The sequence below is a fragment of the Egretta garzetta genome, unplaced genomic scaffold, assembly GCF_000687185.1.
Source record: "Egretta garzetta isolate BGI_Z169 unplaced genomic scaffold, ASM68718v1 scaffold45, whole genome shotgun sequence".
Classification (NCBI taxonomy): Eukaryota; Metazoa; Chordata; class Aves; order Pelecaniformes; family Ardeidae; genus Egretta; species Egretta garzetta.
This window is the reverse complement of record NW_009260028.1, coordinates 8,055,069-8,067,671: the sequence shown is the minus strand read 5'-3', so window position 1 is coordinate 8,067,671 and position 12,603 is coordinate 8,055,069. Positions and strand designations below refer to the sequence as shown.

The window sequence follows — 12,603 nt, the reverse complement described above, 5'->3', positions numbered from 1 at the left end:
CCGGCTTGCCACAAACTCCCCCATCAGCTACAGGATGCTGCTGCCCTGAATTCAGTAGCATGCTGTCACACACAGTTAGGCACGGTACAATTTAATAACCGGTCACCACTGATTGCTTTGCAAACTAGACTCTGCGGGGTAGAAATTAGCTTCCTAAGCTAGAGCCATGATTTTTTTTTTTTTTTTTTCCTCTCCCCACTGCAGGTGACAGCTCATCTGTCTGCGGTCACACGGTCGAGCAGCAGTAGTAAAGTAGTACCGAGGTGGTACAGCACGACATTCAGCAGGGCTCTATGCTTAATCCTTCACTTACTGTTCAAACATCTACGGTCCTATAGAAAACGGCAACTTCCAAAGGTACCGAGTGGGTGGAGGCTTCTGGAGTGCAATTCATCTCTGTGCAGAAGGCCTGTACATAATCTATTTTCAGGGGCAATGTGAGTCATGAAGTGGTATGTTAATAGAATCTTCTCTGTTTATAGATATAGACTATTTATTTTCTCAGTCTTTTCAGTACCACAGCAAAGATCTTCAAAGATCTTCTTACTGCATAACCGCTCCTTCCATTCACATTACATTTACACACCGCTTTGCTGAGCAATAGGCACAGAATTCCTTAAGGGGGAAAACCCTGCAGAAAGCCTCCAAAACATACCAACATTGCTGCCTTCATGTAAATTAAAGAGTAAAGGGTAACTGGAGCGAGCACAGCAACCTATGTGGTTTGCCAGCCTTTCAGACTGGAGCACAACGAACAGCTAGGTTATTTCATAAACCCAGGAAACGAACCTCAAGTTCCACATAGAGAAATCGAGGGAGATCTCCTCACTAAACGGGGATTCATTTTTCAGTGAGAATTATCAAGGCACAAAGATGCTCCTGTTTGCTTTGATAACCCTCTTACGTGTGAAGGGCAAGCAGTAGTTTCATACCACACCAATAAGGATTTTGCTTCTGCAGACACCTATTGCCGTGACCTCAGGCTGAAACAAAACATCGGTCCCTTTCCTTCTAAGGCTCATCGAACAATTGCAGGTCTAGTCGGACGACTATCTCTCCTGTTGGGACTTCATGCAGAAGGAGACACTTTGTAACTGGTCCCTTTGAACCCTGATCCTTCTTAATGTCTGCCACACGGATCTCTGTTCTGCCCAAAAAGTCTGAAATGCAAAAAGACAGCATGCTCAGAAATGACACAACTGTTTCACGTTGCAGTAAAATGCTCATTTGCAGAAGGAACTAAGCTTCCAGCTACACACAACAAAAGGAGAAAACAAGACTTCAGTCCAGCTATACTTCTGCAGTTGAAGGCACCAAAGGCTGCCAATCTGCACAGAAGAGGATTTTAGCTAGACCTTATTAGACCGCAGCAGCATTAAAAGTAAATGGTCCCATAAGCGGAAACGTCCACTAGGTAATTCACACAGCTGCCTCACTTCCGTAGCGTATTTATTTTATGGTGTGTTAGAAAAAAGACAGAAGAGGATTTTAGCTAGACCTTATTAGACCACAGCAGCATTAAAAGTAAATGGTCCCGTAAGCGGAAACGTCCACTAGGTAATTCACAGCTGCCTCACTTCTGTAGCCTATTTATTTTATGGTGTGTTAGAAAAAAAGCAAAAGGCCTCTGCACAGTTCAAACTGAGCGTGAAGCCCTCTGGAGGTGATAGAGCCAAGCAGTGCATCACACTAGTGACGAGGTCAATGGGCCAACAGGCGCTGGCCACACGAATGACAGTCCTATCCAAATACTTCCTGGGAGATCATGACTCCAAAATGCACTCTTCAGTGTTCCCTATGTTTATCCCAGGTTATGAAATAAGAACAGGGTAGGAAACCCAGGTCAATTTCTGCCACTGTTATTGCATATTACAGGAACTTGGAGACATACCTTTTCCTCCTGAGTTAATCTACCCATTTGCAAGCAGCAGCCAGAGTTTTGTAAAGCCTTAGCAGAACTGCCAACCGCACCTCAGTTGTCGTCAAGTTGCACAAGAAAGGAAATCCCCCCAAAAACAGTGAGAGCTTGATTCTTTTTGCGCTGATACTAGCAGGACTCCACTGGGGAGTGAGAGTCAGTAGGCTCTCAATATGCAAAGGGGTTCAATATTGGGGTTGGAACTAGATGATCTTTAAAGGTCCCTTCCAACCCAAACCATTCCCTGTGTCTATGATTCACCTCAGCAGGCATGCACCACTTCAAAACGGGAGATCTGAAAATACCCTTTGGAAGGGCGGCAGCCCCCTACGCACCATCTGGGGAGAACTGGTCCCTCTCGAACACCGTAATGCAGAGCACGTCCTGCTCGAGGTCTTTGATGAAGAACTGGCAGTTGGAGTTCCACTTTGGGTTGAGGGTGTCCTGTATCGTCTTGGTAATGTGGCACTGAGAGCCCATCGTCACCTCACAGTACGGGTTACTCTTTCCTGGAGAGATGGAAACAAACAGAAAAGAGTAATCGCGGTTTTAGGTGAGTGATCTTCCTCCCAAATGCCCTTTTACTCCTACAGCCAACAGACGGGGAAAGGCTGTGGCCTCACTGGCACACGAACAGGGACACAGTTCTGCCAGGCAATGAGCGCCTTCCGCTCTTCATTTCGGGACTTTGAGGTTTGTGATCTCTTACTATATGGCTTGTGTGGTGGAAACTAAGTTTGTCTGAAACAAATGCTTAATGCAGGACAACTGCATGACAACTCCTGAACTGCACAGAATCACTGCCGCATATTTTAAGCTCATTAAAACTGCTTCATTAAACACAAGCGTGTTTTGGACAGAACCGCCTTCAAAGTTAGTCTGACAAATAGGAATGTCCTCTCCACAGAGCGTATTATGAAAAACCCAAGGCACTTACCATGGGACCTACAAGGCTTTAGTTCAATGCCTTCAACAATATTCACCATCAACCTCCCAATGCCTGTTGCTCTTTGCGAGCGAACTGTGGTGAAACAGAAGAGGAGAGAGAAAAGTCTTTAACGTTATTTTCCTGCCCATGGACTTTTCCACAAAAGATGAGACCCCCACATCCCATGCTGTACCTAAGTAGGCCTTTTCCCTCTTCTTCTTTTCAGTCTCTATGTAAAGTTCCGAAGCAGCTTTGATCTTCTGAACCCAGGCAGTCCTTCAGAAGCAAAGGAAAAAAAAAAAAGTTGCAAAATACCATTTCCATTTTTCCTCCCTGGAGCACAGCAGACAAAAGGAAAGCTGTCCCTCCTTTGGCTCTGGCCCCATCACAGGCTCTGCTATACTGAAGCTGTCTGCCCTGAAGAGATCTTACTGGAATTTATAGGGCCTGCAGAAAGTTTACCATCCCAAGCTAGCAGATCCCACCACACAAAGAAAACTCAAGAGAAACATCAGGAGGGACTTGGTGATTAACCAAAAGGTATAGATAACAGGTTTGCTTTCACCAAGCCTTTTGCTTTATTCTAATAAACTAACTTCTTGAGTAGATACAAGACAGCTATGTTGCAAAGGTGGCTACTTTTCTTGACCCCTGAAGGTTTCACAACAAAATCCTTCTGAGCCTCAGGACACATGAAACATAACTCAGGGCGTACACAGACGATGAATGATCATGGTTCCCTACGGGCCCTCCCAGGAAATTCATACTTAAGAGACTGAGTGGGAAGACTGACAGAGAAAAAGCGTGGAAGAAGGGATACCAAGGGGCCTCAAAGGTTTAGAAAAATTGCTGTGACATACAAGGGAGCCTGAAACCTGAGTCAGGGCAAAATGAGAGAATCTAGAAGTTGTGGATCCACTTCTGATCCCAAAATGAAGAGCTGCTGCTCTACAGGGCATTGCAGCTACTTCCACTGGCCTGGATTCGGGTCTGAACACTCACCTGTATTCTGCACAGAGAGCTGTTCAAGAAAACAAAACACTTAAGGACAATTCTGTCTTCTACTCAGCCCTAAATGGCAAATGGCAGCTTCAGAAGTATACCACACCTTTGATCATGAAGGTCTTTTAAGGTTAAATGGGCAAATTAATCACTCATTGATGCTAATGTTTTCTCTGTTGCTCTTAGTTAAAAGCAAGTGAATGATGAAAACCTGGAGGTATCTCACCTAAAATGCTGTGTTTAGTAAGCATTATTCTGGCATAAAAGAAAGTCAAAGGCTGTATCCCATATAAGGAAGGGCATTTGACTAGAGCGCCCAAATTCAGACAGCAGCTCCTGGGGGTTCTCTCTACAATGACTGGAGAGAGGCAGGCACCTCCACAGGGCGGACAGTATGTGAAGATCTGTCTCCTTCCACTGATGGCTCAGCATAGCGTGCCTAAGCATCCCGCTGAAGTTCCTTGAGCTAGGCATGGTGAATGCGGTGCAGAGTTTAGATGTTTCTGCCTACTGCTGTGAGTGCTCTGACGCAGAGCAGGTGATTATTGCTATAGTCTGATTTGTGCCACAGATCCTAAGTTGAAAAGGCTGTGTCAATTTTCATCACCAAGGGTCTAACCATGATGCTCGTTCATTCTGTGGCACAGAGTAACAGACGGTATCCCGAAGGACAAATGGGATCCATAAAAGCAGGATCTTTTGCAAGAAAAGCTATGTGCATACACAATAACGAATAACACTGTCAGGCAGGCAGGGAGCAAATATGTTTTATACATTTTTATGCATCAGAATTTTTAGGGGCCGTACATTTGCAAGCTGACATGACGCAATGTCTGTACTATGGGGGAGGGGTTTGCTGCAGCTTTCATTTTTTAACAAAAGTTATCTTTCAAGACCTTACATTTGTGTACAGAAACCTGTTCGGTATAAGTCAGTGTCTCCGTAAGCTTGCCAGAGATAAAAATCACCAGCTGAGGTTTTGAAGTTGCTGTTCCTTTGATGGTTTCAGTCTGAACTCAGTGAGATTAAAGCTAACCTTAAAGCTAACCGGGTTTAGCTTGGTAGGGTTTTGCTTCAAGTTCTAATTCTGACCTGTTCCTCAATCTCATTCAACATACAGCCATACAACTGCTTGCACTGGCACAGACAGACAGATGTTAACAGAAGAGGATGGGGTTGCATCTTTTGGCTTCCTTATGCTAACATATAATGTTGTGAAATATGTCCTGCATATATATATATATCACCCCTCCTAGCCATTTCACTGTTGGTCTTATTGGAATTCACGAAACATCATTATTTCTCTCTCCTTTTCATATCCTGAGTATCACCGTATTCTCAAGCAGAAGGAATTCTCCAGGCTCGTAACATAAACTGCTTGGAGACTGCTATGCATGTGTCCATCATATACATTTGCGCCAGACTTTTCAAATTCAGTGCTAACATGGCCTATGCAGGTACTTACCTTTCATTAATGCTTTCAGCCCGGAGTGTATAGACTCTATCAATGTGGGAGATATGGAAGATGGGCTCATCTCCAGAAGGGTCTGTGGGTAATTTTACTAGTACCTCATTTAGAAAAATGGGCTGTAAAACATTAGGCAAAGCTGGAGTTCTACCGCACAATATCCGAACAGATGCATTCAACACAGAGCAATTTACAACAGATTTATCTTGCGCCTGCAGTATCTTTCCCCTTCTGCCTGCCTCCCATCTTTCTTCAGATATGTTGTTTTTAAAAATTTTCTTATTATCAAAGACATAGGTGCGTCCAGTGTGTAGGAACACTTCTCCTGAAGTAAGCAAGCAGCCTCACAAAGCATAGCAATCTCTCCTTTCCCACAAAGAGCAGCAAACTCTACTCTCCACATCACTCCCTGATACACGTGGCCTCTTGTTGAAGAGGCTGTTTTAGCAAAACTTCAAAAGCATCTTTTCTTAGCTCGCTAAAGCAAACCACCAGCTTGCTCACCATCAGTCCCTGGAATCCCCAGCATATGCCAAAGCTTTCAAACCTCTTCTGTGTAAAGGCTATCACCCACACATTCAGCATGGGAGCTCCTGCTTGCTACATGCATGCTAGTGTATAACCATCTTAGTCGCCATTTAAGAGTGGTACTTACAGTTTTGTACATTTTGTATTGCAGATTAGACTTGGGGCTGAAGACCTTGTCTGTGCCAGAAGAGCCGAGAGGTTTTATGATCTGAGTCAGGAGGAGGAAGTCGTTGAACAGAAAGCCATACAGTTCCTTGTTACTCTTGGCTTTATAGAGTTTCCCACTGTGCAGAAACTTGCGTGGTCCCAAGCAGTTTGTAACAGAATTAAATACGAGTTGCTGCGAAAAGTAGAAGAAGAACAACAACGCACTGTATAAAGTAAAACAATCGAGGTTCCCCTGAAAGAGATCAAATATAGTTTTGAGTCCTGACATCAGTTTTAATTTGTGTCATAGGGATGATGAGCAATGTCTCTGTCTTGCGCATGATAAGCAGTGCAAGTCACAGAAATGCTACATGAAAATTAACAATAAGGCAGCCCATCAGCTGCATAGGGCATGGCCTGGACAGTCAGAGAAAAGCCAAAAGCATTTGTTCCTCTTTTCGAGTTTCTCTGCCACGCGCATGCATCTCTGTGAGTGGAACTGAGCTGATGACAACTTGTCCTGGATTAGCAGTAGTTATGCAAATGGCCTCTCCAAACGCCAAGCTTCCTTAACAAGGCCTGGATTTCTGAACTGTGTTTGAATTTCATCCATTAAAACACACCAGAGGAATTCCAGATAGCCTGCCTCTGTGTACTCACAGTACCTGGAGTTAGAGGACAGCTGCTTACCAGTGGCTGGAATTGGCAGAATTTAAGACTCAACTGGAGGTCGTTACCAGATAAGTAAAGGCTTGCCTGTTCTTAAAGTGTCATTTTCAGGTTTATTTTCACTAGGTGATGGTACGGTTCTTGCTATCCTAGTTGGCCAGGCAGCTAGATCTGGAGCGGCTCCTTTTACAAATTAGAAACAGCTCAGTCAGAAAACTGGGGGAAGGCCAGACCACTCCTTGCCTCTGACTCAAGGCTGCTACTGGCATTACCGTGTCAGCAAGCAGACAGCTGGTCTTTCAGGTAATATTTTTGGTGCTGTAGGGCCAGACATCATGCACAGGAGATAAAAGCAGCCACCTTCCTTCGAGCAGCAGTTACAAGACAGCTGAATGTGACTTCGACCCTCCTGAAATTGTCATACCTGTCTTTCTGAAACAGTTAGATTTCATAAGATGAAATGCAATGTTTTTTGGTTTATAAACCAACCAGCGCTTTTTTTTTTTTTAAATCTTCTAGAACTAAAAACTCAGCGCATACTTTGAAAATCAAATTTTGATCTGTCTGCCTGTATCATGTTCACCAATAATAAGGAGGCCAACAAAATATCTGCAATCCTTTTGCAGGACATACCAATGCAATATTTTCTTTATAGTTTCAGTAGAGAAGCTTAGTGTGTTACCTTAAAAAATAATATGCGATGCTAGGCAATGATTCTCTCTGTAAAGTCATGAGAGAGATTGGATCAGCATTCTTGAGTTTCCAAAATGCATACAAAGTTTTATCACAAAAAAATATTTTCTGTGATTAAAGCGCTCCAGGATGGTCAGGTATGGCTTCAGGATGAGATACAGCAGCACAATAACCACTGTATTATAAAGAGCTATGAAACCAGAAAGTTGTGGTTGAAAATTGCAGCATTGAACCTGGCACTAGTCCAGAGGCAGGCAACAAAAGCAGCATTTATCATATAGAAAGTAATAACACGAGCAGCAAAAAGGATTATGTGCAGGAGTGAAAGGGAGCCAAAGAAAGATGAAAATAAAGGACTGAAGACTATATGACTTGATTAATTACACTGTTGGTCCCCTGATGCAGTGCCGTAAGTGAGCCATGGTTTCTTCCCGACCGGTGGAGAAGTGCACTCACATTTGCATTACTCAAGACAGAACATTTTTTTTACCTCCGACAGGCCTTCGCACTGAACATGAGCCTGGATCCACTCCAGCCTATCTGAATTTTCCTTCTCCCGCACTCCTTCATTTACTTGAGAACATAATTCTTCTGCTTTCTCAAGAGCGTGCTTCAAGTGACTGTGGTCTGGGTGGTTTTCAGGAGTGTTTTCTATTATCTACAGACGAATAAAATACATTAGCCTTTTCTGTTATCTGCAGTTAAAATAGACTTACATTGTCAGCCCTACACTTCAGTTTTGTTTCTGTATTTTCATCAGAGCCAGCCGGTGCATTTCAAATTTCTTTTCCTCCTTGACAAACATGAAAAACAGGAGACAAACTCCCAGTTCTGTTTGTGAGCGGCTGAAGTGAATGCCTGCCTGCAGAGCCTTTGCATCAGTACGCTCCTCACTCTGCTGACATAAGCACGCGAATTCCAGCCACGCGCAGAAATATACCCGTGACTGTTTAAGGAATCTCTCAAATGCCAACATCCAATTTATAATTCTTCCCTGCGAACGTCTCGGGCCAAGTTCAATAACATTATTCAGGATGGTAAGCGTTAGGCAACAAATGGAAGTTAGGAAAGGGTTGTAAGTCATCCAGCAGTGTAAGCTGCACAGTAAGGTAACTTGCAACGATTTGGCATTCAGGCTTGCACACTGAATGTCATTTACAAGACTATGGGGAGGGAATGACATTGCGGATAATGGCAAAGATGAGCATAAGATTGACTCATTACTCCCGTTATCTGAATTTTAAAGTTTTCATTCAGCATTTACTGCCTCCTGGTTCTTTGTGTGCAAGTTTCACCTCTGTTTCTAATGGAAATCCAGAGTAATTTCACTGAAGCCAAACAAGTTACCACATTTTCCCTAGTGTGATCAAATATAAAAGGATACCCCACGTTCACTAGCACACCAGGTGCCTAACAGTGACACAGCTTGACACAAATAGGGAAACTATCCTGTAATTAAGCTATAAGCAAAGCAGCATCAAAAACATCATCTTTGCAAAAGAACATACATTTTTAATTATTAGTGGGTATCTTGTTACCCGTTGCATAGGCTTTAGTAGAAAACTTGATAGTGGCATTCCTTTACAGCGAGGATCCATTGCTAACCTCTGAAACATTAGAGAGGTAAAGTAGTGTTAGTCAGTTTGTTTAAAACCCTGCAAAATAAGCTCCTCCAAGAAACAAAAAGGTAAGGCAACAAATGAACACCATGCCTCAGTTAAATCTGAATCTTAGATCACAGACAATATCCGTGCAGTAGAATTTCTTGTCTTTTTTACAACATATTCTTCACCTGCCTTGCCTGTGCAAGAAAAGGGCCTCTTCTTACTGTCCCAGCATTTTACAGCAAAACCATTATCAAACAAAGTATTTTATGGCTCTACAGTTGTTTGAAAAATTGTATTCCTTCAATGAAAGCATGTACTCCTTCCATGAGTGCTTAAGTCTGAAGATTCTTCATTCTAGCCCAACACAGAGCACTGTTTGAGACTATGCTTTACAAATTAGAGAAACGATGAGCTAAATTTACAGTGTACAGAATTCATGGTGATTGCTTCTTTTCTTACTTTAACGAATTCCTTGAACTCGGGGACTTCATCTGTCTTCTGCTGGATGAGTGCTGCCCCATTGAGCTGGCAGCTACAGAACCGAATGTAAGGCTGCATATGTGGCAGCTGAGCTGTCAGTATGTCACCAATCATTTTCACTGGCATCTTCTCTCCAGACATCTTCTTACGCACACGCAAAGCCCTAAACATGAAAAGGTCATTTGTGTTTTATAAGCAGACCACTAAAGAATGATTCCTCATTTATGAAATAAATGGTTTGATCCTTATTCATTATTGAAATAGACCCTGAATAATAAATAGATCAGCCACAAGATTTATTGCATATTGTAAGAATACAACAATCAAGATTGCACCCTCAGCCAACAACATTTTTCCCTCTTGTGGTAACTGAACTGTTATTTGACATGAACTTAGTGCCATGCCAGATCAGATACAATACAAAAAGGAATGTAATAATTTCCTTTTCTACTAGTTTAGAGAGTAACAGCTTGTGAATGAGGGATAAAAACCTCACCACTACTTTAAGCTCAAAGCTACTTCTAGTTTTTAGCCTGGTTTCCTAAGGAAAGGAGGTTTATTGTCATTGAGCTGCCTGCATTTGTCCTATCACTCGCAACTTTTCAACTTGTGGGCCATTTTCAAATACATTTTACAAAAAAAGGAGATATCTCAAAATTATGGACTCGATGATCTTAAGAGTCTTTTCCAACCTAAATTATTATAAAATCCCTGTAAGTTCAATGAAAATTCAGTAGGGAAAAAAAGGAACTTTATTAATCCTCTTGCTTATGAAGATGCAGGTTTAATTCAAGCCTTACTCAGTTTCTCTGGCAATGACCAGATGAGCAGCCTGCGTGCACGTGTCTCCAAACCAGTTACAGCATTTACTGTGTCTTGCTGAAGCAGTAAGGATGGGTGAGAAGGATGCAAGTAGGAAGATTGGGTCCATCAGGGGCCACAGAATGAAGGGAGATATAAGGGTACTTGCACTGCATGGAGTTGCGTTGTAGAGAGTTGGGGCTGCAGTAGTTGGAGACTTTGGAAGGAAGGGTGCAGGGTATACCGGGCACAAATCCATAGGAAACCAGGCTTTGTGGGCACTGCTCTCACAAAACTCATGAAGGTGCTATAAGCCTACAATAACTAAAGGAACGCATCAGCTAAGTCAGAATAAGGGAGGCAGAGGTTGTTGTGCCTTATTTTGCATTCACGGATAATAGGACTGGACCTGGGTATGGGCTGTGACAGAGGAAGTAAAAGTCTACAACAGGACTATGGGTGGCTTTGGCAGGCACTACTCTTCAGGAGAGGTTGATCTTGTTTTCTAGAGCACACGTACACCAACAGCAAAGTAAGTGCAAATACTTACTCAGCAAAGAACTGCTGGATTTTTCTCAGCAACAACAGTAAGTCATAGCAAACATTGTTGATATTTTGCTTTTTCCAATGAGGAAAAATGCATGGCCCTTTTGGTTACTACTTGCATAAGTGGCAAATTTTTTCATGCAGCTAAAAGGAGAAGCAGGGGGAGAGGCCCATGATTTTGTTATTGCTACGTATGGGGGAAAAAACTTACTTCAGTAGTTTTATATTGCACATAATCAGCTCCTTCCAATTAACAAAAATCATAGCAACTTCTTTTTCTGTTAGCAGCTCAGATTCCATTAGTGGTTTCTGGAAGATCTATAAAGTCAGAAAATCAAGCAATTTAGAAAGCATATGGTAAGTATAATCAAAGTAACTAAGACTGATGATGCTCATTGCCTTAGTCTGGAGGTGAGGAAACTTCACATCAGAGCAGCACTTGACACCCAGTGGAACAGACTTCGAACACGCGCTGTGCCCTACAGATCCACAGTGTTCCCTGATAATATGTTTGTGAGCAAACAGTCTAAATTTGTGTTGATGGTGTTAATTATGACCTGGGTAATCTGAAACTTGGGAATTTTAGTCAGAGGTCTCCTGAAAAATATCCCAGGATTACTTTGAGAATACAACTTTAAATACATTTTACTTTGAACTCTTTTATGGAAGTTCAGATTTATCTCATAGTGTGTCAGGTTTGCATATCTTGACCTCTTTTTCAAAACAGGGTTTTCCCTCTCTGTCAAAAGAATTGTCTAAGTCAGTCAGTTGCCTGTACTAATTCACTTATTTTCCACATAACAGATGCACCTTATAACATTTAAAGAAAATCACAGTAAGTGATAACTGAGTGCCACTGTGGATGTGGAAACTGGCACATAAAGCTCTTCAAGTTTTATCAACTTATACATGAGAAATAAACATTCAAAATAAGGAGCAAAAAGGGTTTACTAGAATGACACTTTTTAAATACCAGTGGTTTGGTTATGGTAACACAGGGGCTTAACATTAGTTGCACGCACACATGCATGCATATATCTATAGAGACAGATAGATAGATAGACAGACAGATAGCTAGATGGATGGATAAAAATTTAATACAGATGATCCCTAGGAAGTCAAACACAGTAGTGACATAAAACAAGTTTTTGCAGCGAAATTACTGATTTACTTTCAAAGTAAAGTGATTAAAACCTGCTCCTGAAGCTGCTGTGCCGCCTTACCTCTGTGACCAACTGCAGATCGTTTACATAGTTCTCTTCTGTGACAATGAGCTCGTGGATGTATCCCTGCCTTTTCCTTTCTGTAGGTGTCAACATATCCAGAAGATGCAAGTCTGCACACCCTGGAAAACACAAAAGGATCCTAGATTTTACTTACACTCATTTGCAAACTGATTCAGATCTGTAGCAGTTCAAGTAAGGCTTAATGAACAGTAACTACTGCCCGTTCAGTTCACTTAATCATTATTCACATGTAATGGCAGAAGGCTACAAATGCTTCACCTCTTCGTGACTCAAAACATTGTATTTAACACCTTTTTTTTTTTTTTTTTTTTTTAAATCAAGGCCATTTCTAAGCAATAACCTTTCTCTGGTGGCAAAGCTTAAAAGTCCTTCTCACCGCTACTTGCCCATTGCCAACCTCACTCCAAAGTTCACTGTCCCCTTTAGTGGTGTAATTCAACTGGAGCCACACTGCAAAACAAATCCCCAAATGGATCGCTGTTAATAAAAAAGGGGGCAAAGACTTCCTCTAGTATTCCTGCCAAAGAAAATATAGAGATATCCTAAAAGGGAACAGAATTAGGAAAGAG

General features: G+C 42.2%; 1 protein-coding gene across 2 annotated transcripts in view; it reads right to left on the bottom strand.

Moving 5' to 3' along the window:
• Positions 1 to 369: 369 nt before the first annotated feature.
• ITSN1 (intersectin 1) overlaps positions 370 to 12,603 on the bottom strand; it is a 102,503-nt gene continuing 90,269 nt past the window's right edge. Inside the window, exons 28-38 of one of the 2 annotated variants that reach the window (XM_035896486.1) lie at positions 12,011 to 12,132; positions 10,999 to 11,105; positions 9,420 to 9,603; positions 8,862 to 8,960; positions 7,844 to 8,011; positions 5,972 to 6,244; positions 5,314 to 5,435; positions 3,040 to 3,122; positions 2,856 to 2,939; positions 2,254 to 2,427; positions 370 to 1,160 (exon numbers count right to left, since the gene is read on the bottom strand). In XM_035896486.1, the coding sequence (XP_035752379.1) occupies positions 1,012 to 1,160; positions 2,254 to 2,427; positions 2,856 to 2,939; positions 3,040 to 3,122; positions 5,314 to 5,435; positions 5,972 to 6,244; positions 7,844 to 8,011; positions 8,862 to 8,960; positions 9,420 to 9,603; positions 10,999 to 11,105; positions 12,011 to 12,132 (1,565 nt within the window). In that variant the 3' untranslated portion in view covers positions 370 to 1,011. Of the gene's footprint in view, positions 1,161 to 2,253; positions 2,428 to 2,855; positions 2,940 to 3,039; positions 3,123 to 5,313; positions 5,436 to 5,971; positions 6,245 to 7,843; positions 8,012 to 8,861; positions 8,961 to 9,419; positions 9,604 to 10,998; positions 11,106 to 12,010; positions 12,133 to 12,603 lie in introns of those variants that run through there. The other variant, XR_004842305.1, reaches the window with a different exon arrangement.